This window comes from Trachinotus anak, unplaced genomic scaffold (genome assembly GCF_046630095.1).
Source record: "Trachinotus anak isolate AG129_WGS33_773 ecotype Australia unplaced genomic scaffold, CSIRO_AGI_Tana_v1 ptg000011l, whole genome shotgun sequence".
NCBI classification, from domain to species: domain Eukaryota; kingdom Metazoa; phylum Chordata; class Actinopteri; order Carangiformes; family Carangidae; genus Trachinotus; species Trachinotus anak.
This window is the reverse complement of record NW_027273862.1, coordinates 28757559-28782196: the sequence shown is the minus strand read 5'-3', so window position 1 is coordinate 28782196 and position 24638 is coordinate 28757559. Positions and strand designations below refer to the sequence as shown.

The following is a 24638-nucleotide window of genomic DNA, read 5'->3' as shown; positions in this document are numbered from 1 at the left end:
AGGTTCAAACTTCAAACAGCAAAAACTGTCTTTTTTGCTGTAACCTCAAGTGGTTATAGTCTGTTCATAGCAAGAAGAACTCAGCAATAGTTACAAACACTTTCTGTTTTCTACTAATTAACAAGTGCAAACTACCCTCAGGGCAGACAGGAACGATTCATCTGGAGAGCGAAGGCAGGGAGGTGCATCGGTGTGTGATAGGTGGGGTGCAGAGGATCCTTAAAAGGACCCTATTCAGTCACAAGGCAACACTGACGCCATGTGCAACCCACCCTGTTTGGCAAATACAAATTTACCGTAATTTTATTATTGCTGTGAGTCAGTGCTGTATCTGTTTACCTCAGCTGCTGCCACAGAAACACTGAGCTCACTGAGACTCAAGACGTGAAGGTAAAAGACGTGTTTGTTGTCTGTACCTGGAATATCTGGGCGGCGACCCTCCGGGAATGATGGAGGACTGACTGATCTTTGCAGTGTGTTAATTACGCAAGTTCCACATGTGTGAAGTTCACATCTTCAGGTAGTTCTGTGTGTGTTTGAACGGAGGTGTGAGCCATACAATCATGACAGAAAGCTGAATTCATCACAGGACGTAAGAACCAAAGTGTTTTTATTTGGCACTGATTGATGTGTTTTCAGAGAACAAGCGTTCAGACATGGGCCTCATGTGGGTTCATTCTGCAGCACTTTGGAGCCATAAAACATTAAACAAGACAAAATCAAAAGACAGCGTCATACAAGGACGAGGCAAATATATGTTTATTTATCTGTTTATTATCTGTTTTATATATCAGTTCCTCCTTTTTATCTACCCCATGCAAAGAACCAGTGTTTTTGTCTGTATTCATACACCACTGCTTTGTCTGCTGTGGTGTTTTTCAAATCAACATGTCAATCAATTGTTTGTGCATTTAAAGGACAAGACTGGAGTCTTTATTAGTGTCAAAAATCACCTGAAAAGACCTAAACCACCAGTGCATTCATGTCCAACTGTCAGTACTCTATTGGTCTTTACTAAATTGGTCACAAATGGACGGTTTCACTTTTAAAAAGGTTCAGCGTTTTCCTAAAGAAACAGCTGACCAGTGTAGTTTCTATCAAACAAACAGGAGGAAATAGTGCATTTGTTGGGGACTATTTTCAGCTGTGGATTGATACACGTTTGGTGCCCTTGTGAGTATTTGGGACAGCAGGACAGTTTTCAGTTTGTGTGTTTATGGACAACAATGGAGCTCTATGGCTCAGAGGAATAATATATACCAGGCTTTGGATGCACACACAATACTTGGTTTTAGTCTTTTCATGAGATTAACAAGAGAAATGTAGAATATCACCGGCCTCATCCTTTAAATTAGTGAATAAAAGGGGCCCAAGCAGACACATGTACCGCGTGGAAGTTGAATTCTTGGTCTTTGGTTTATCATTCAGCAGGTGACCGTGTGTTTGAAGGAGGCACAGCCCCCACACACAGCAACAATTACACAAAACAAGTGCACAAATGAAAGCAGTCAAAGTTGGAAAAAAAACAAGCAAACAAGCAGTTCACACTGTAGTGTTTACAGTGAGGTCATTTCCTCTGAGGTTACACAAATGAAACAGATAACAGGTTCATTATACTGACACTTGCTCCACATGAACACTATGCACTGCACAGTCTCGTGGAAGATGATCGTGACTAAAGACAAACAAAAGACTCAATCATGACAAACTGTATCTCGTGACCTTCTGCAGATTAAATATGAAACATGAAGCTAGTAGAGCTTTACTCACCCTGGCTGTGTGCGGCAGGCGCTGCTGTAGTCTCATACACTCCTGAATCTCTCTTTCATAACAATGACTGGCTCAGTGCAGCAGAGAGACTCTGTGTCACTGTGTGGAATCAATAAATAAAAGTGTGTGTCTTCACATTGACACAAGTCTCTGCTGTAAATCACCGTATATTACAATAAACTTTTGCAGACTTTATAATTCGCTGGGTTTGTTTGCTTCCTCACTTCCTCTTAGTTTAGTTTGAATATTGTCTTTGACCAGATAAAATGTCCAATAAAACTGATTTATAGATGTGAAATCATTCAATAAACACTAATCCTATAAAGGTGTAAATCCTTATCAAGATGAGATGTATCTTTAGGTTAATGGATCTAAAATGCACATTTTACAAATGTCTTGTGAAATACATTTATCTGCTTTCTTGCAGAGAGTTAGATGAGAAGATCATTACCACTCTCATGTCTGTCCATTAATTATGAAGCTACAGCTGGCAGCTAGCTTAGCAGTTAGCTTAGCACTGGAAGCAAGGGAACAGCTAGCCTGACTGTCACTTCCTGGAGACCTGTACAAACATCATATAATTAGTGAACTTGATAAGTACTGGTAGGCAGATGTTTTTGCCTTTGAACAGAGCAATACTAGCTCTTTTCCCCTGCTTCCAGTCTTAATGCTAAGCTAGCATTAATCACGTCCTGGTTGTAGCTTCATGTTTTTTGCGTTCAGACGTGAGAGTGACATTAAACCTCTCATTTAACTCTTGGTAAGAGGGTGAATTAATGTATTTCCCAGAACTATTCCATTTGGCAGGTTAAATGTGGAGAACTTTCCAATAAGCCTATAGGCCTTATGTGTTCGGATTTTTAACATCCACTTTCATTAACTAAAATTACAAACTTTGGGTTCAAACCTGATTAGAAACGAAACATCCTTTTCATACATAAAATAAATAAACTTGGACTGTAAATACGGCTTTGTACTTCTTCTGGTTGCTCATCTGATGCACCATTATCCTCATTTTAAAAAGTATCATGTCTCCCCTGCTTATGACAGCTGACTTTTCGCTGTGTCTAAATACAAAACCACAAAATAAACATTGATTTCCGATGTGGTGGAACAGAACATCTTACCATCTTACCAATCCAGATGCTCAAATGGCTCAGTTTAAATACAGCCATGTGTAGCGAGCAACAGTCCCTGTTGCACAATGTATTTTTGCATAGAGGGCTCTTTAAATTGATCTTTTTGCAAAAATTCATCCATTTATACTGAGATATTTATCTCCTTTTGTTCATATACTTAACAGCTCTCTAATGTGATTACACTTTCACCTCTGAGCTACATTAAAATGTGGTTTTACAAGTTCTACCATGTTGGATGGCCTCATTACTTGGAAGTTGTTTTTCATGCTGTATCACAGAACCAAGTGGCAGCAAGGTGCTTCTTTAAAGAAAGAAAAACGAGCCCTGATAGCGTCAACTACGCTGAGCGTAAAAACCAGCAGGAAGGACAGAAACCATGGGGGAACTCGGATGATTGATGTGAACTTTCAAAAATAAAACAATAATTCCCCTTGAGCAGTATCTCCCCCTGCATATTTTTTTCTCAAACTGAAATTTCAATGAGCTATGCTAACAGGCAGAAACCTTTATGGTAACTCACATCATTAACGAGTTCTGCGGCAAATCCTAACCTGCCAACATCCACCATCATCCATCTCTGTGATACAGAACTACAGCAGACTACAATGAACCAGACAGTGAAACAGAACAAAGTATCCCAGCAATGATTTCACCAAACAAAATTATATTACAATACACATGATGAAAATAAACTCAGAGCAATAAAATTAGTGTATCTAATTAAAATATATTATCAGGGGCAGGGGATAGAACAGGCATAAATCACATTACCATGATGTAGCACCCTTGATGTGGGCTTTCCAGCAATTTAACCCTTCAAATCATCTTCACTAAAATGGAAAATGGATTTTCTTGTGGTGTAAATGTTCTTTTGAAATAATCAATTCCTCTTTTTCCTCCTCAGTGAAGCTTGCCACCAGCGGCTGGACTCCTGCTGCCCCTCCACTGTATTCTTTTTCTGGCTTTCACTGCAGCGAAGGAAAAACACAAGAGGCGTGAGTTAGTGTTAGAAAATAACACCTGTGCTCACCTACCTGTGAACTTTCTCGACAAACTAGTCCCGAGACAACAGGGTGTTCATGGAGAGCGCACTCACCGTCAGTACACTCCACCTGGGGTTTCTCCCACTGTCCGTCTGCTTTGCAGCGAACCACTGGTGGGTGGCGCTGTGTAAATCCTGGGTTGCACTGATACCGGATGATGGAGTTGACAGGGTACTCCTCCCTCCTGTTTCCAAACATGTGAGCATTCTCAACCTCTGGGGGGGCGCCGCAAGACACTAGAGACAGAACCAGAGGTTACAAGAGGTCAGAACTGCCAACAACAGCCAACACCTACTGGATTGATGTTTGTTGTGCTGATTAGTGCAGTTTTTAAACCTGCATTAATCAATATCTTTTATATGAACCAAATGGCTTTGTAAAACCAAAAAGAATTATCTATGGGGCTTTTTAGCCTCTTTCAGCTCACTGTTTTGGTTTTACCCTGTTACCAACAGCAGCAGAAGGCAGCTGTTTTACACATAAGCTTTGATAAACCAATATGCTACCTGCTACACATCTTCACATGTCCATTCAGTGCCTAGTAACCGAGACATGACCCAGGATTCAAGTCGGGCCAGGTTCACGCTACGTTCAGTCTAATCTGGTGGGTGGGGTACCATTTCATTGGGTTTTCTGTTTGCATGGCAATATGTTTAATACCCACGCTCAATTGTTTGCGAACACATACAGTGTGACATAACTTAATAAGGTTATGATGTGTCAGGGCTGTCATCTGTCGCTTTATCTTGATGCTGTTCTGTCGCAGTTCAGACAGTTTCAAAGCCTTTTGAAAAGACGATCAGAACCAGATCTGTCGCCTGAACCGTCAGTCTGTACCTGGGCCTTTCTTGCAGGTGAACGGCAGGTGGTAGTTGCAGGGCACATCGTTCCACTGGCCGTTCTCGTGCCAGATCATCACCACACAGTCTTCACCTGAGTTGAAGTAATTATCTGGCTGGTTTGGCCTCCAGTTCTCAAATTGCTGAAGAAGAGAAGGAAATACAAAACATACTTTACAACAAGGTAAAAGCAGTGCTGTTTTCATCCAAACACCTGATAGTGATTTCATTTTTTTATTTTATTTTTTGCACCTGTTTGGTTAATTTGTGCCTTTAAATACACCCACTTGTGTTGAGGTGGGTGGGGTTGTGTTTAAACAGATCAAGCGGTGCGGTGCTATTTTGGTGCTGGCTTTGGTGTGACATTGCATTTTCATTTCACCTACTCAGACAACCTCTTATCACAAATGCAAATGGAAATTTTCACTCTGCCTCAGTTGACAGAGATGAGCACAGACACCTTTCCAAAATCAAAAATAACTTTCCATGTATATTGAACTGTGTTTATCTGGTTCAAAGTTAAATGCAAATCAGTAAACAACTTTCAATGTGATTAAAGCAGAGTCTGTATTAGGTTAGATTGTTTGTAATGCCAGTTTTATAACAGTGGTCTAGGGGGAAAGTTTTTGTTTTTGGTGTTTTTGTGTTTAGTAACTGGGAGAAACACACAACACTAGACAACATATGTCATGTAATGCTACAATACAGTACTTCAGTGGTTCCTAACCTAAGGCCCTGGACCCCTAAAAAGGGCCACAAAACATATCTGAAGGGTTGTTAGTTGATAACATCTCACTATTTTATACGACACTGAATTTTGGTCACCTCATGTCACAACCCACATTCAACCAAATATCAATGTCTAACGATGTTGTTGGCCAGCTGCGTGCCTGCAGGCATACTAAGCCCTGACTAATACATGGGTTACACACCAGTGTAGTGTGCTCACTCACCAGTGGAGTGCCATCTGTCCAGCGGAAGTCGTTTTCTACTGTCTTGTCATTGAGACCAATCCACTGGTAGTCCTGTGCGTTTGCTGTGTTAGAAAAAGTGTTGACAATGTTGTCAATTAGGGCTTTATTTTTCATTCCCTCTCTGTCCCCATCTCCATGGAAACAAAAACACTGTGTTGAGCACTCACAATTGACAAAATCTTGCTCCTCTGGGGTGATGATGCTGACCAGGTGGGCGTTCAGGTCCCGGCAGCGACTCTCAGCATCCAGCCACATCTCTCTGTCAGAGAAGTGCAGGTAGCAGTTCCCCTGAAACTTAGTCCAACCGTCTTCACACTGCTGCTTGTCTGCAGCCGCAACACCGAGGAGGGAACATTGTGAAACATGTCACTTCATTCAATGTACAGCATTCTGAATGCATGCTCAGCCACGTATACTCCTTTTTCAGTTTTTATGGCTGTGAGACTCAGATAAGGTTTAACATCAATCCTCATCCACACCTAAAGCACAGCATCTGATGATAATTTCATTCCTCCTCTCATTCCTTTGGGTGTTTGTGTTTAGGAGCAGCTGCAGTGCTTGATACTCTTCACAACCCATGTAGTGTTTCAGTTTTACATTTTCAGCACTTGTTTTGTGAGTCAAAGAGGAACGTGTTTTCCCACTGCGCTGCCCGCAGTCACTCTGGCACAGGGCATAAATCTGACGATGGATAGTGTTTCCATCCTGACGCACAAAACAAACGTCCCAATACAGAATGGAAAATTACACATAATCATTCACTTTAGTTGGGAGGGCCATGCCCAACAGTGACATAATTGTGAATTTCCATTTTTTTCCTATGGTATAACATTCAAAGGCTTCCTTCATACTTTTGCCTCACTTTGATGATTTGAATTAAAGGGCCAGTTCACCCAAATTACATAAAAAACATATTTTTCCACTTACCCCAACTAATATTTAGCCATACAGTTTTGGCTTCATTTGTTCTTTGAGGTGTCAACACGCCTTTCCCAACGTCTAGAAACACTCAGGATAATCCACAGACATGAGCACAGATGTTCATTCCTGATCTTTGAACTTCAATCTATATATCTGTAGGACAAAATGATTTTAACTCAAGGTCAACTAACTAGCTTTTTAATGTAGCCAGTAAGGTAAAGAAAACAAGCATTCCCACTGTCAGGTAGTGGGAGGGAGAGAAAAGAGAGAAAATGGTTGAAATGTGAAAGATAGTGGTAATACGAATAGTCACATGATCGTCTGCAATAGACTTCTCATGACAATATTCATAACTTGGAATACTTTTATGAAAAACCCTTTTGGGTTTTTGGGGGTTTTTTACCTGTGGACCCTTACAAATCAAATGAATATAAATAATCAAGGAATGTACAGACAATCAGACTTCACAACTTCTTCAAAGGTAGGGAGTCTCCAGCGCTTCACTGGCTTACTGCACTATGAACTGTCCTGAACTGGGCTAACAATGCCTTTAATGTTACCTGAAATCCCACAAAAGTATTGCTCCATGAACATCACTTGGCATCCTGGGAAGACTCCAAACTTGACAGATCTGCCATCCCATTGTGGTAGCTTAGCTATGACTGGACCATCACTGCTCAAAAAAGGCGTTTAACAACGGGTCACCTGTTCAACGTTTGAGCAGTGAAGCACTGAACAGCAACTGCATGACTTTATGGCACTCATGATAAATGTAATATGTCTTTTTTGTGATTTGGGTGAATTGATCCATACTTTTATGGTCTTTTGCCCTGGGTAGCCCAGGTCCACGCTGTGCATCTTCAACTGCTGGGCCACCAGGACTCCTCATCACTCTGTATTTTTACAGAGCCACAGTGAGTGATGATGCTATCTGCTGGTGACGTTTAGCATCTCTCTCCCTTCAGTTGTTTTTGAGAGGCTTTTGTTAGTATTTATTAGCTGAAGCTGATCTCGTACCGATCTCACAGCGTTCCCCTCCGTAGCTGGGCAGGCATAAGCATTTGTAAGAGTCTGCACTCTCCACACAGGTGGCTCCATTGGCACACGGGTTGGAATGGCACACATCTACCTCTGCAAAAAAGGGGGCGGGTGACACTACTGTTTCAGCGTGGGGGTGGGGGAGAAAGGGAGGTGGGAGGTTGGCCAGCAAAGTGAGGGGGTTCAAGTGTGATAGCAAGACTATCAGACCTCAGGATTGAGGAGTTAGTGAGTAATACTGAACCTGCTGCAACATCTGATCCAGATTAGACTTACTGCACACTGAAGCATCATCTATGTTCCTGTGTTTTTGGTAAATGTTATTATTTGAGGTCTTTCAGGTTAGAAAATTATGATCATGTAGGATTAAACATAAACCAAATATGTGTTTATCTTTGCAAAGATTAACAAATAATAGAAATATCTGCAGGAAGTTTATGTTTGAATCTGTGATTCTTTGCAGCAGATGATCAGTATTTAAATTCCAGCAGGAAGCATATGTTGCCAGACAGCACATATGTTGCCCAAGGTTTAGCATGCACACAGCAGAGCGGAGGCGGCATTGGCACAGCAGACCAAAAACAACATAAAGGCTGAAGACAGTTGTGATAAACACGTGACACAGAGGCTGTACAACCTCACAGCAGAGCCGAGACATATTTGACAAACACCTTAAGATTCGAATCTGCCACACAAACACAGAGGGACCCATAGCCAGACATAGACAAAATGCAAAAAAAGGAAATCAGAGGAACACAAAATAAGATGCAAAACACATCAGGACAAAACAGCAGGGAGAGAAAACAAGATTTTTGGTAAGGCTGATTCATAAACAGCGAATATAATCACAATCAGTTAAATGTATGTGTGAAAATCTAACTTCGGGTGACAAGCTGATTAATAAACAGAACGCAGTCCAACAATATAGACCATGCAAAATGTTCAAATATAAAGACATACAGAGAAATGTTACTGGTGCAGTCTGTTAAACCAAATCATCACACAATTCAGTAGTGTTCACAGAAAGAAAGGAAAAGATTCTTTAAAAATGCATGTATCACCATTGTGGGACTCACCATGACAGAAGGCAGCTCCATCCTCTACTGTGCATGAAGCAGCTCCACAGGGGTTGGGATCACATGGGTTAAAGGCGCCTAGAAAAACAGGTAAAATGATTTAAACGTGGTTCCCTCCATGAGCGACAACTTTTCATCAGTCTTCATCTGAACTGTTGGTGGAGCAGTTGTGACTTTGGAATTTAATCATCTGTGTTTAAAAATGGCATTGTGCAGTACATGAATGCACCCTCATGTGGACTATAGACTGTGAAACATGTCCATCACAGTTTCACACAGCCCAAGTTGACATTTTCAAATTGATTTTTATTTCCGACCAACTGTCCGAAACCCAAAGACTCATAGAAAACTAGAAATATTCACATTTATTGGCCATACCTTCCACTGACTCAGTTTTTCCCACAATGCCTGGTGTCTGCACAGTGGCTGGTGTAGCTGCAGTAGGGGGAGCAGACAGTCCTGCAGGGGCAAGTGCAGGGCTATGGGTCACATAGACATCATGAGCAGTCTGTGACAGGTCAGCCCCACTAAGGGCCTCCTCTGTTCCTGTCGTGCTCTCTGTAAGTGCCCATTCATTGGACGTAGAGGGCAGCACCACCTGCGGCAGGTATCCAGAGGAAGCTCCTGAAGAAAAGGCGCTGGCTGTGGATGAGTAGTCGTCTCCACTGCCAGAGTAGAAGCCACTGCTGCTACTGCTTCCATCCCCACTGTATTCCACTGACCCCTGTCCAAGCTCCATAGACAGCATGGTGTCTCCGGATACATCTGTAATGAAATCCCCGCTCAAGTATGTAACGCTGCCTTCTTCTCCGCTTGTAGAGGACTCAGATCCAGACATTCCTGATCCAAACATTCCTGACCCAGACCCAGAGATGAAACTTGAGATTCCAAATCCAGACATATGTCCACCACTTCCCTGTCCAGAGCTGTAGAGTAAAAACCCAGAGGCCTCCTGCTCTCCAGAGGATGACACCGTAAGCTCAGTGAACCCTGACCCCACGAAGGTCACACCTGAGAAGAACCCTGAGCCGAACTCTGAGCCACTCCCTGAAGCTGAGCCACTGAGATCACCGCTGAGAATCCCAGATCCTGAGATGTCTCCAGAGCCGCTGAACACCAGTAGGCCTCCACCAAGCTCATGCTCTTTGTGGGTTGTAGGAGTAGATTCATCAATCAGTTCATCATCAATCAGTAAGATCTGTGGGTCTCCACTTCCTGAAACATCTCTTGACTCTCCACTGGCACTTCCAGAGGAGAATCCTGATGGGAAACCACTGAACCCAGAAAAGTCCTGGCTGGTGAGGAAACCAGATGGCATACCAGAGAACTGTCCACTCTCTCCAGAGCTGAATCCAGATCCAGAGCCATATCCAGACTGGTCCCCACTACCACTGAGCACTCCAGAGCCTGCTTCTGATGAATCGAAGATAAGGATGCCTGTGCTCCCCTCTCCAGCTTCTTGGAGTCCTCCTGAAACTGAACCCTCTGCAGAGGTAATGCTGTCAATGCCTGAGAAAACAACAGTGAAGCCAGATTCTTCTCCACTTAGACCTGATCCAGAAGCATCTGCACTACTAAGACCCAAATCTCCACTGGCCAGCTCAGCACTCACACTGCCAGCCAGGTCTCCAGAACCAGACAGGTCTCCGGAAGCAGATTGATCTCCAGAGGTAACCTGGTCTCCAGAACCAGATAGGTCTCCAGAGCCAGACAAGTCTCCAGAGATAACCTGGTCTCCAGAACCAGAGAGGTCTCCAGAGCCAGACAGGTCTCCAGAAACAGACAGGTCACCGGAAGCAGATTGATCTCCAGAGGTAACCTGGTCTCCAGAACCAGAGACGTCTCCAGAGCCAGACAGATCTCCAGAGGTAACCGGGTCTCCAGAACCAGAGACGTCTCCAGAGCCAGACAGGTCTCCAGAGGTAACCTGGTCTCCAGAACCAGAGATGTCTCCAGAGCCGGACAAGTCTCCAGAATGACCCCCTGAAGCACTATCAACCACAGACCCTGAACCCGAACTGAAGTCTGCTGAGCCTGAACCAGAGCCTGATGTCTCCACAGGGATTGGAGGGGCGATAGAGGGAACAGCTAAAAAGAGATGTGAAAGAAAAAGTGTCAAGGACCTAGGAAACAAAAGGTAAATCTGGACAGTAAAGTAGTAAGTGTTGATGATTTAATTAGAGCTTACCAGGCCTCAATAAATCAGTAATTGATGTCAGGTTTAGGAGGGCCTCCTGGATATCTGTGATGTTCAGTCCAGTTTCATTTGCAATGAGTAGAAAGTCAGCTGCAGGAATTTAACAGAAGAGAAAATGGTTAATGAATTACATTAATAAATAATAATATTAAATTAAGAATTAGCCTGTTAGATAGCGACAGTTAAGTGCTTACCTCTGAAACAGTATGCATCAAATCTGGCGTTAGAGTCAGGGTAGCTTGTCTGGTTGGGGTCAACGTAAACGGTGTGCACTCCCAATTTTCCTGCTCCACACTCAGCACGAGGGTTGTTGATGGGATAACGGACACTACGGTCCACTAGCCAGCCGGCACGGCACTTGTCGAACCCCATTTTCCAGGCTGCGTAGAGCTCTCCAGTGGAGGCCAACACGGTGTTCTGCTCCTGACAGCTAGAAACAGCCTCATCGTAGGTGAAACCTTCAGCGGATCCCACATGGAAAACCTCACCTGAGGAGCAGATGGGGAAGAGATGTTAGTGAAAAAGAAAGATGATCATGATTATAGTGTCTGTACACGATAGTATAAAAAGGGGGATGATGCTGCTAAACCTGTTCACAGTGAATCATCAGATCATCTTGTGCATCATAAAATTAGGTTAGGGTTAGGGTTAGGGTTAGGGTTAGGTTAAAATAAATCTCTGGGCTTTTATGGTAGATTTGATGGTTTTATGGTTTTCAAGCAAAACAACGTATATTATACCTTTGAGTCCATCAATGTAGCAGTACACATCATATCTCTCATCTGCTGGCCTCAAACCATAAGACCGAACTCCAGGATGATCTCCCAGGTCTCCTGCACACTTATCCCGAGGGAAAACAATGGGATACCTAGAAAATAACAAATTTGATGAGCTATTATATCTTGTTCAGGACAGGAATCTCTTTACCTCCTCTGAAAAATATATTTGAGATTCACCTTACAGTCTGGTCCAGTAACCATCCTGCATCGCACTGGTGATATCCACCCTCATATGCTGCCTGCAGCTGCTGTGGTGTGGCGATGGAGGCTCCGATACTCTGGCAGGCCAGCTGAGCCTCAACGAAGGTGAACGCATAGTGAGCAGAACCTGAGTGGTAATGGAAGACCACACCTGCATAGAGAACCAAAAGGAAATCTTATGTGGTAAAACCATTTTTTGCTTGTTAGGAAGATTGTTATTAGCGATATTCACTGGACTTTCTATGTGATGCTACAGTTATCATTACATGCATCAGCAGTTCCATAACTGACCAGTTGGAGGCATCACAAGGCCTTTGGTGGGATCCCTGCCTACGTCAGGTTGAGCAGTGACTGACTGTATCAGGTCGGTGATGATCTCTGTGGCGCTGGGCGGCTGAGGCAGCGGCAGCTCAGTGGGGCTATCTGTGAAGGTGAAGTCCACCACAGTGGGTTGCTGAGTCTCCACCTCTCCGATCGCCTCACTCTCTGTTGTCGTCCTCCTGAAGAACACCTCTGGGCTCTGTGTCACCGTAGTAACACTGAGTGTGCCACTTCCTTCTTCTATGATGCCTGAACCTTCCTCATCAGAGGACTCTGAATGTGATGGAGGATGGAGAGATATGAAAATGCTAAAACTTTGTTGTACCTGTAGCTATGTTAGTTCATAAGTTTCTTTCTTCTCATTAGTTTTTCAGAGACACTGCACTTATGATATTGACAACAGACACCTAAAATTTCAAATTCTACTTTCTGAAATTATTAAAATTTATATTTTCTACAATATAGCAAAATCCAATCACATTTGCTAACAGCATTTTTAGTTACTTCAGGGTATCCTAAAAGTCCCATCCAATAATAAGTTTCTATATACAATATAATATTATTATTATTATTATTATTATTATTATGAGTTTCTAAGAAACCTGGCCCTCCAATCATGTAGAATCCAGCAACAATAACATTCACTTAAAGCTGTGTTTTAAATGAAGATTAAGTCCAATATTTACTCTCCTTTTAGCTGTGTTTCTGATCTCCACCAGTCTCCTGGCTGAGAACTTTATTAGGAACACCATACTAACAGTGGGTAGTTCCTCTCTTTGCTCTCAAACAGCCTTAGTTCTTCATGTCATGGATTCTACCAGATGCTGGAAACTGTCCTGTGAGATTCTGCTCCATGTTGACATGATTGCATCACATAATTTCTTGCAGATTTATCAGCTGCACATTCTACCACATCTCAGAGGTGTTGTACTGGATCCAGATCTGGTGACTGAGGAAGCCACTGAAGTTCACTGAACCCCGAAAAACCAAAACAATGAGCTGCAGATGCTAAAAGTGTCCTTGGCGCTGAGAGAAACTACAGGTTTGCTGGTAATTCTATATATTGGTCACAATGAGCAATCATTTTGACATTATACTTTATATAGTAATTATATTCATCATAGAGCAGGTTTAAAGTGGCCCCTGTGGCAACATGGGGGACTGGGGGATAACATGAAATGAGCTTTTTATTTGCATGTGTCAGCTTGTAAATAGAGCATTATTTTAAATTAGGCATTAGCTGATTAACTGCTTCATTCATGCATTACTATCAGTGGCTCATTTATTATTGACTTATCTACCATCTGATTAATAACATCCAGTCGTTTTCACTTACAGTTGCACTTCTCACTATTTCTCTGCTGATAGATGTTTGCATTCTCAGCTCCTTCCATCTTCCATCCTTCCATTCGGTACTGTTGACTTATTAAGATGCAGAGTTCATGTTTGTGTATGAATGTGCATTAAGTCTCCTGTTGTCTCTGAGAAATCCTGTCTTTTCTGCTAAATCTAACTGTGTAGCCTTTTAAAATAAATGGCCAGTCATTTGGGATGAGCATTTCTAACTGGTGGAAATATCTTTACCTAAATGATGGCTTACCTGTGTAGCAGAAACAATCATAGCGGGATTCAGGGAATGGATATCCTGTCTGGTTTGTGTGGACGTAAACTGTTCGCACCCCCAACAGACCGCCTCCACACTGCGGCCGACGGATGTTGATGGGATAGCGGACACTCCTGTCTCCCAGCCAGCCAGCGTTACAGACATCCATCCCGCCCTGCCAGGCCAGGTAGAGCTGACCTGTGGTGGCCAGCTGAGCTCCCTTCTTAGAGCACGCCTCCACAGCCTCAGAGAAGCTGAACTTTTCTGCAGAGGCAGTGTAGAAAACCCTGCCTGTATCAGGTAAGAGAGGTTTGTTAGAAATAAAGTGATTAAAGAACAAAACAGGGTAATTTTAGAAAACTGTCACAACAAACCACACACAGAGACACTGCAGAGTTCATCACAGAGTACCTGTCATCTTCTCAGCAAAGCAGTAGACATCGTAAGTCTCATTGAGGTCTCTCACTCCATACGTCCTGACCCCAGGCAGCTCCTCTTTGTCGCCATAGCAGTTCACACGGGGGTCATGGATTGGGTACCTTTGGTTAAATGAGAACAAGCTTTGGTACCTTCAGTATGAAAAACACTGTATGTCTTCAGTATCAAAACTGGAATATGAATTTGCAAACACTGGTGTTCTTGTTTCCTGGGTTGACATAATATCACACACTGACATCTGACAATTGCTGCTGTGCCACAACTTTAAACTGCTATTTATAATATCCAGTATAGATGTAATGTGTAATACAGTACAACCAAAGAAGTATTTTTTTTGTATGAGTACTTTTACTTTCAATATTTTAAGTACATTTTTCTGACAAAAACTTGCAGAATGCAGGACTTTAACTTTAACTTTAACTGTCCTTAAATCAATGGAAAACAAGGGCTTCATTGAGCAAATAACATGATTTGGAAAGTGTTTGGCAATAATATGATGTTGCACGAAAACATTTAAAACGTGTGAAATTGGTCCTCTAACATTATCAGAAAAAAATATAACCTTGCTTAAGTGTATTTGAAAAACAGTGATATGCAATAAATACAATTGCTGTTTTAATATCCAGTATTTTAGGTATTTGCTATATAAAGTATAAAGTATACTGTGTTTTTCACTTTCATTGACAGATGAATTTTCATGTGTGGGAGTCAAGTAGTTCCTCTGCCCACTGTGTTAATCAGGGGTAGTAGAGGGTGGATGCCCATCACACAACAAACCGACCTGACTGTCTGGTCAGAGAGCCAGCCAGCGTCGCACTGGTGGAAACCATCATCGTAGGCCGCTTGCAGCTGTTCGGGTGAAGCCATGACCGCGCTGTTCTCGGCACATGCTGCATTCGCTTTCTCAAAGGTCAAACTGTAGCGACCCATGATGGCCCGGTAGTGGAACACAATACCTGGAGGGATCAACAAGCGCTTCAGTTTAAAAGTGAAGATGTCTTAATGGTCAGTACCACAAAACAAAAACAAAAAAACACTCAGAAGCCCCTACAAAGGTTGACCAATCCTCCAAATTTATCTTAATAACAGAAAATTCGTCATATATTCGTCATGTATTTGTATACAACAAACAATAGTGACAGACCATCATGGTCATGGCCAGATTCACCTCCTGAGGGGCCCTGGAGCAAAATCTTTTTTGTTTAGATCTTCACTGTACATGACTTCATTAATTCACAGACAGAGGCCAAACAGCACTCGAGAGCTGAAAAGATTAAATGATTAATTGTTGCTTCACAGAAACTTAACTGGCAACTATTTTGATAATCAGATATATATTTAAGTCATTTTAAGCAAAAGAAAACAACAAAAATTCAGTGGTACCAGTTTCTTAAATGTGAACATTTGTTCATTTCCCAAGTTGTCAGTGACAGAAACGTCAACATCTTTTAGTTTTTGACTGTTGGTCAGAAAAAATAAAACAATTACAAGATGTTAAACTGGGCTTCAGGATATACTGATGGACATTTTTCCCTATTTTCCAAAATAATTGTCAGACATGTTGATAATGAAAATAATTGTTCATTGTGACCTTACAGCCTTACTGTGATGGAATAAAATGGCCTTTCTCGAGGTTTTCTGTGTGTTTATGACAATTCACAGAAAGAAATTAAAGCAATTTGTTAAAACACAACTTTAAAACAAACAAGCCCAATAAAAAGGAACATTTAAGGTCCCTCTAAAAGACCAGTGCCACATGATGAAGGATGGACCCAACATAGATGATAATGTACGTCATTGGTACAAATGTTCTTCAACTTTTTGATTAATCAGATTAATCAAATGTAGATGATGTGCTGTGAACTTGGGGCTTTTGAGGCCCCTGGGATATTTGTGTGCTCTGCCCAGTTCTTGATCATGGTGATTGCAATTGAGTTTCTATCATTATTTTACTTGAATCCTGTCTGAGAATATTTTAAAGGAATAAATTGATCAAAATCTCATGTGACACATGACCCCTGAGTTATTTGGTCATTTCTGTTCATCACGTGTCTTTACTGCCACTTTTAGATAGAAGACCAACAAATTTTGCAGGATCACTTTGAAGTTGTCTAAGTTACTAAATTGCTTGCATGTATTTCTGCAGCCTATTAGAGAGCAGCAGTGTGTTATATTATAATCCAGATGATTTCCTGCATATTCATATCTGTTGCATCCACCACAGTTGCCTCACTGACTTTATGTGACACTTCTGTGACAGCTCATTTGCGCACCTTGAACCTGCACATGGACGAGGTCGTGGTTGTCCTCGATGCCATGCTGGACCTCACAGCGATACACTCCTGAGTCACTGGATCGGAGCTCAGATATCTTGATGCTGGCGTCTGTTGGGGTCCCGGGGTAGCCCACCAGATGAACCCTGTCCAGGTAGCTCTCGGTGATGAGCACTCGTCCTTCCAGGGCCACAAGGATGGTCGTGACTTTTTCTTTTGTGACGAGGCTCCATTTGATGCGATGAGAGAGGGGGGCGATGGTGGGGGCTCCTGGGTCTGGGACAGTGTGGTCCTTCATGGGAAACAACAACATTCACCAACAAATTATTTCCTGGGTTGACATAATATAAACACAGCAATCTGAAGATAATTAAAGGTAATGATATAACTTATACACACCCTCTGTACACAACCATGACCTTTGTAACTACATTAGAACATGAATATATCCCTACATGCCAAAAACCTGATGCTTCTTACCGATGCTTCATGTATGTGATGTGGCACCTAACACTGCATCACCATTTCAGAATTTAAATGCCAATAAACTAATTTTATGCACTTGATAATACAAAAATAGCTTCCAAAGAAGACAACAGGCATCAAGGTCTGTGAATTACCCAGAATACTGTTGGTTTTTTTCAGCTCCAATGTTCTGGGATGGCACTAGAGCCATTTCATAAACTTGCCACATCAGTCCAAGATGCCTTACATGTACCAAGAAAATCTTTTTTTGATTTAGCTGAACTGACTCTTTGGGGTTTAATCCTTTACTTTGTTTAATTCCATCTATGCATCCATCCTTTAAAACTGCATTAATCCTCTTTTGGACACTAGGGGGCAGAAAGATGCCAAAACAAGCTGACAAACCCACAGCAAAATGATGCAAAATTAGCATCATTTTGAAGCAATGTGTCTGTGTACTTGATGAATGTAGGTCCAATATTCACACTCCTTTTAGCTCTGTTTTGGTCTCTATCAACTCCTGGTGGGAATATCCAGCTCATTAGCTGCTAAATGTTCCACTTTCTACTCTGTAACTGTGTCTGTCTGCTGTTTGGGGCTGGGCAGGTAGTGGACAGTGGTTTTTATTAGAGCTTGTTTACTGAAAACTGCAGCCTCCTGCTTTTAAAAATGATGCAATGAAAACATTGAGACTGAACCATACGGTAAATTTACTGTAAAACCAAAACTATGAGCTAAAAGAGGCTACACAGCTTCATAGATTTGCAGAGTAAGGTGATAATTGTTTGTGGATTTCTAATTGCAGGCTACCTCTTCACATTTGTTTCATTGTTAATATAAACTGATAAGTAAACCTTTAGAATATGTGTGGCCATAGGATGAAATCCTCAGTAGAAATACTATCTGGAATATACAGTAGAATATACTGTATACTGGTATTCAAATAAACAAAGTAACAGTTGGCAAAAGCTCAGAATCACACACCTCAAAGTAACACGGTAGTAACATGGTCTCTCCCAGTGGAGGGCGCTGTGGCCCCTCCAGAGGAATGCTCACACTCAGCACATCCTCCGGGTCTGTGAAAGAGAGAAACACACGAAATAGGAAGAAAGATGACGACAGATACCAAACAATCCCCCTGACCAAAAACTTAGTGGATACTCCAGTTCTGCAGGTCTAATTCATACTCATGAAATCATAAGATGCATCGCAAGGTCAGAGATCTTACCCATGAAGGAGTGCTCCTCATACATGTAGTCAAATGATGCTGAGATGACGTTCAGACTCACACACAGCAGCACAGTCCACCTGATCATATTTTACCTGAAAATCAACCAAGGAAAATGAGCAAAATACAAGTAAATACGATTATCAAACGTTATGTAACATCATCACACCGAACATCAAGAATCAGTGGATCTCCATTAAAATGTCATCTAAGATATTCTATTTTCCTGTCGGTCTTACAGCAAATCCAAGCTCTGTACCATGTTCAGACTCTTCCAGAAGATTTCCAGGACCTGCAAACCTGCTCCTTGGCCAATGACTGACTGGAACTTTCTGCCAAATATGAACATTTTGGTGTCATCTGCATAATTACAGTAGGCAGCCACCTTGAAGTGGTGAATAATATGACCAAAGAGAAGCATGTACAAGCTGAACCAAATGGGACCAAGGATGGAGCCCTGTGGAACCCCACAGAACATATGAGATGAGACAGTATCATCAATGGTCATCTTGACAGGTCTTTCTGTTAGATATGAAGAAAACCATCTGAGGTCTCTGCCAACCCAGTGCTTTAGTCTATTCAGCAAGATGGTTTTATTGACGGAAGTAAATTTGTCCGACAAAGCATAACTTAGAAATGTGTCTGTAATCGTGAGGGAGTGTTGTATCAAGGCCAAGTTTCTTTAAAAGAGGCTGAATACAGACTTGTTTAAAAAGGATACAATCCAGAGATCAGAGACTCATTCAGAGAGAAGGCATAGGGCCAGTTAATACCTCCTTGAATAATCCAGGGGAAAGAATTTCAAGGCCACTTTAACATTCTCAAACACTCCGAGAAAGACATTGTTCAAGTTTGCTTCCACAAAAGTTGCACAGCAGCCACATTTACTAACACACAAGCACACATCATTGTAACGTTTCTAACTCTCTAACTCACTTTCTCACAGGAAGGAGCCATTAAAAACACTGAATCCAGTTCAGCAGGGTATCTCCCCTACGTCTCAAGATATCGTGTCTCACTTATTTCTCCAAGTGAATTTCAGGAGAAAAATATGAGAAACAACATATGAAACTAAAGGGAGACTGAAATGAGAATCACAGTTTTGTCTCCTGAGCTGTAGAAGCTTTGAGCAGTAAAATTTTCCTCTGGGAAGGAGCTCCAGTTCTTTCAAAAGTAAATGTTTGCTGTTCTTAAATCTGAGTAACAGTTCCTGTTCCTCCATCCTTTTACAGTGAGAGACTGAGACTTCTCCCAAATTCAGCTTGTATATTTGTTCATATCCATGTGTACATGTCCACACTTGATGCCTGTCTTTTATGCATGAAAACAAACCCTGAATGTCAAATGTTCATATATGACATTTCAATCTCAAAATCTCAAAATAACTCAAATAAAATAATAACAAAATTAGATGCAGGACATTTACATGTAATTTGTATATAGTATATATAATAATATCGTATTTTTCTATTTGAGGTCCCGAAAATGTTGTTGCTCAAAAAAACATTTGTTCAATGCATAAAAAATAGAAAATGTAACAACAAATTTATGAGACTTTATTTTTTTATTAGTGCTAAGTCAAAGTATGCACTCACACTCACTTTGACGACCTTAATTGTAAATGAATTTGGTCCTTTAATAACACATATTCTGTCACCTACTGGTTTTGCTGAATCCTGTAGATTTTTTAATATTGGTATAAACACCATTAGGCTGTTTTCATTTTATAATGTTTTTTTGATGAACATGTTTGAAATGTTTTATCAGACCGAAATTCAGTTAAATAAACAAGAAAAGACAAATGATACACACTGAAGACATATTTTTTTATTTTCAGTCTTCGTGCTTTTAAGACCAGTGTGTGGGATTTAGTGACATCTAGTGGTGAGGTTGCAGATTGCAGCTGAATACCCCCGCCCTCACTCTCCCTCTCCAAACATGCAGGAGAACCTACAGGGGCCTTCAGGTAATGTAAAAGAACCAGTGTTTGGTTTGTCTATTCTGGGCTACTGTAGACACATGGTGGGCTGAGGGCCCACTCCCTATGTAGATATGAAGAGCTCATACTAAGCTAATGAAAACAGAACCATTCTTATAGTTTAAGATGATAACCCACTAATGAAAACTTAACACACTGGTCATTTAAATGCATTTAAATAAATGTTTATGCAAATGGTCTCAAAGAAAAGCCAAAATACATCAGTGTGAATTTCCATTTCCAGTCGAGCTCATAAGACCGAGTTCAAAAGAAGTGAGAAGAGCACAGAAAAAACACGAAATATAAAAATCTTGTGAAACAACCAAAAGTTTTCGAATTTGAGCAAAACTTTGTGTCTTCATGAAGGACCTTGTTGCACAGGAGGAGCAGTTGCAGAAAATAAGTTTCCATGGCCTTGAGGCATAGAACAAAAGGTTTCACTTCCACCACATCAACCTGACCCCTACAAAACAACAACCCTGAAAGCACAGAGGACTCTGGCAAACAGCTCAGTGTGGACAGGTGGTGGGGATGCAGCCCCGGCACCCACCACAGATTCAACAAGCCCCTGTAAACCTGCTCTGAGCTGCAGTAATCCAACACACTTTCTCACCAGAGTTCATGCTTTTTTTGGCAAAGTTTACACAATTTCTGTGGCTGATGATAAACTTTATATGATGTGAAGCAGTTAGAAGGAGATGACGGGCTTCTCTGGGCTCAAAACTCAAGTCAGCTGCATCAAAATGTCTGAGAGTGTTTCCTTCTCCCTCTTGTAGCAGGAACTTGGACCTTAGTAAAAGCAACAGTGTCTTACTTTTAGCAGAAATTCACAACGTACATGCCTATGTGCCGCAGAATGTCTCTAAACAACATAAACTGCTGCTTCCACATGGGAATCGAACACCGCTCCTGTGTCATATTCATCCATCCACCCTGACCTCCTGCTGACGTGGACTTTGTCGCTCTATAAACTACGTCTCCACACTTTTCTCTTACTACATCACAGGCATTAAATGTCGCCTAGCAACAGAACCTAACTATGGGTCATAATAACCAGCTGACAGACGACCTGTGGGCTCGTTTTTCAGTCATTTCGTTTAACATATAACATTCAAATGCTGCCTACATGTTAATGCATATGTATGAGGGTATTTTCTTTAATGAGTACTTTTAACTTTGATATTTTAAGCACATTTTTCTGTACATTTCCTTTTAAATTTTGAATGTGGGACTTAACATGCATCAGAATAATAGAGTTTACTGTGGTATTTCTACTTTTACTTTAACTTAAAGATCTCAATACTTTGACCACCACTGCAAGATTTGTGTCTGTTTTACTGTCTTGTTTTTGGGTCAGAGTTTGCTTTTCCTCTCAGAGGATCAGCATTTAATTGATTATATTTTAACATGAATGAACAAGGACAATAAATCTGACTTGAACTGGTTATAATTACATGATCTCTGACTGGATGTCAGAGTTTACCCACATTCCTCTGCTGACTGTACAGCTTTTCAGGACACAACCCTGCAGTCAGAGAAGGACTTAACTTTCTTTAAACACTTTGAAAAGTGTTTAAAATGTGGAGGGAGTGCCTCCTCAGCACTAAGTGACAGTTCAGTGGCAGCTGAGCTGTGTGTGAGCCGTGCTGGTGGCCAGCTCCACACTGCTCTCATTCAGCCGCTGTGGTGAGGTCCACTCCCACAGAGAGTGGGGGCCCATAAGACCTGATCTGTTCCCCCTGAAGTCTGTATTATGGCAGCTCTGACGACACCGGGGCCCTGTGTAAACAGCAAGGCGTGTGCTCCAGCGTCGTGCCTTTCCATCACATCTCAACACTGCTCACATTCAAGCAGGACACATGATGGGAGGAGTCGCAGGCCATGACAGGGCTTTAATCCCCACCTGAACGTCCACATGAGATGCATGTCTTATGAGTCCAATCAGGTTTAAACATTTTTTAAACACAGCCATTTAACTGTAATACTTCTGTAGCGATATTTCTTACCTGTTGTAGTTACAGTTTATAGCTGTTTTTTAATCTGCTTCAAAACATAGTAAAAGAGTCTGTAATAATCAATAAAGACTGACATCGACTTTCTCATACTTAGTGGCACTTTATGGCTCATGGAGACCAAACCATCAACTATGACATCATGTTTAGAGGATCATTTTGGCACATTGTTTGTCTATTATCAAGTAAATCATCAAGTTTTAGTTAAATATAATTTTTATTATTGCTAATTTATTTTTGTTTTGTTATTCCAATGACCTTTGTTATATTTTGGCCCTTTTCAGGTACAGAAATTACACTGAAATATTAATTGTTTAAACTAAAAAGTCCAGTTTTTTTTAAGTTTGTATCTGCAGAAAATACATTTATGACAAGGACCAAAAAAAAAAAAAGACGAGATGGAATATTAATCCAGGTAGATTCAGGGACGAATAGTAGAGTTTAAACTCATCTTAAACTAATTTCGTTTTCAACATATACATAACGACAATAAATAATATGATAGAGATGTGGGTTAGAGTAGATGAGGATGTGTTACCAATATTAATTAGTATAATGCCGGTGTGGTGAGGTGCAGTATCACCTGAAGGCAGCAGAGCCACAATACTTCATCAAATCTGACAAAACAAAAAACAGAATATTTCTCACCTGCTGCAGAAATACCTTCACACCTGTTGAACTCTTCCTCTGTGGTGTATTGTTGGGTCGGTGGAGCTCCAGGTGTCCAGGCCGTGAGTTTAAAAGTCCCAGTGAGCAGAAGAAGCAGGAACAGGAACACAGGGCTCAGGATGCTCGGCTGTGTGCAGAGGACTGGGACCAGGTCTGGGTGTCAAACCTCTGAGGGGAATACCACAGTCAAGCTGCTCACAAGGAAGTATGAGGAGCTCTCATTACTGCTTTCAAAATAAAAGCAGGCTGAGCCTTCAAACATTTCTCTGCCCTGGAGGTGGTTCAGTTAATCACGGTGTAGTGGATTAAATACATTTTAATGCTGCAATCAGATGATGTTAAACCAGAAGAACAGGAGGAGCTGTTGAGGAAGTTTTAAGCTCAACTGGAAACTTTCACCCAAAAACCCAGGTACTGTGATTATAAAATTAAGAAATGAAAATGCATCTGTGTTGACTCACACAGTTGTGTGATCTGTAAGTTTGTGTACTTACTTTCAGGTTGAAATATTTTTGCACAACATCAAGTCTTAGTGGCAGGTACATAGGATCAAAGACTCTTGACTTGAAAAGAAAAAAATCCTTCACTTAGTGAATGAGGTCCAAGAATTTATATGTACAGAGCTGTTTACCTGTGAGAGTTTTTCCTGATGTGTTGTTAAAGTGAGTTCAAGTGATGGAATTTGTGTGGGATCCTTTAATTTTCTTTTCTTGTACTCCTTTTCAAAAAGATCAAATATTAAGCTTTTATTTTGGAGGAAATGCACCTGGGTGTATCTGGCACTCTTGACTCATATGATGGGGTGTGGGAGGAAAAAGGGGTGGAGGGTGTGTGTGTTGTCCTGTCCACTTGGTAGAAATGAGGTAATGATCCTCAGTCAGTTTGGTCTTTATATAACCAGACTTTAATGGTTCAGCATCTCAGATTCTTTCTCATAATATCAGACAGTTTGAAAATCTTCATCCTCTCTTTTCAAAACCAACATGGAACAGATATTTCTGAAGCTTTAAAAAGAAACTGTCATCATATTTAATATATGATGCCTTAGTAGTTATGTCAAATGTTTTCTGTTCTTTATTTTTTTATTATTTTTACTTTTTTTATACAATAAATATCTGATGATTTGGTTCTGATCATTTTATGTGTTTCTAATTGTCATTTACTTTCTTTATATATTGCTAACTCATTTTGTATTTATTAGTTTAGATTTTTTCTTTTGTTTACCTCACAGCCACCATCTGTTTTATTTCTATTATCTGGTTTCATACAGAAAACAAAATAATAAAACTGAATCAAGATGCAGTGTCCAGGTGGGGACCTCAGGATTTCTTCTCTGCTCTTTGCAGATGATGTGGTTCCGTTGTCTTCATCAGACCACGACCCTCAGCATCACTGGGACCACATACAGCAGCTGGAAGGAGAGCCAGCACCTCCAGGTCTGAGGCTGTCGCTCCACATTGGTGAGTGAGTTTCTGCCCCAAGTGAAGGAGTCGAAGTATCTCAGGGTCTGGTTCACAGGTGAAGGTGAAATGGAGCGTGAGACTGACAGGTGGATTGGTGCAGTGTCAGTGTAGTGCAGGGCGCTGTGTCAGACTGTTGTGGTGAAGAGGGAGCTGAGCAGGAAGTCAAAGCTCTCTATTTACCAGCTGATCTTTATTCCAAACCTCACCTGTG

The 24638-nt window shown here is 41.3% G+C and overlaps 1 protein-coding gene and 1 long non-coding RNA gene across 3 annotated transcripts; one reads left to right on the top strand and one right to left on the bottom strand.

Moving 5' to 3' along the window:
- Positions 1–744: 744 nt before the first annotated feature.
- Positions 745–23287, bottom strand: LOC139628269 (aggrecan core protein-like). 2 transcript variants are annotated; one of them, XM_071489781.1, is made up of 20 exons: positions 22944–23287; positions 18306–18400; positions 18062–18153; positions 16613–16904; positions 15121–15295; positions 14313–14440; positions 13899–14192; positions 12269–12571; positions 11954–12128; positions 11738–11865; positions 11192–11485; positions 10989–11087; positions 9179–10888; positions 8801–8878; positions 7704–7817; positions 5933–6091; positions 5745–5827; positions 4790–4934; positions 4006–4188; positions 745–3877 (listed from the first exon to the last, which is right to left on the bottom strand). In XM_071489781.1, the coding sequence occupies exons 2-20, from the start codon at positions 18391–18393 to the stop codon at positions 3810–3812; spliced, it is 4608 nt and encodes a 1535-aa protein (XP_071345882.1). In that variant the 5' UTR covers positions 18394–18400; positions 22944–23287; the 3' UTR covers positions 745–3809. The 2 variants fall into 2 exon arrangements, with proteins under 2 accessions (XP_071345882.1, XP_071345883.1); XM_071489782.1 differs by lacking the exon at positions 7704–7817.
- Positions 12907–15157, top strand: LOC139628270 (uncharacterized). The gene is made up of 3 exons (XR_011692732.1): positions 12907–13340; positions 13987–14201; positions 15027–15157. It is a non-coding gene; the product is annotated as an uncharacterized lncRNA (long non-coding RNA).
- Positions 23288–24638: the final 1351 nt, after the last annotated feature.

Coding starts and splice junctions, on each gene's coding strand:
- LOC139628269 (XM_071489781.1), bottom strand. CDS start 18,393: ATGATCAGGTGGACTGTGCTGCTGTGTGTGAGTCTGAACGTCATCTCA. Junction 15,296..16,612: donor CGTCCATGTGCAGGTTCAAG/GTGCGCAAATGA, acceptor TGATCCCTCCAG/GTATTGTGTTCCACTACCGG. Junction 3,878..4,005: donor CCAGGTGGAGTGTACTGACG/GTGAGTGCGCTC, acceptor CCTTCGCTGCAG/TGAAAGCCAGAAAAAGAATA.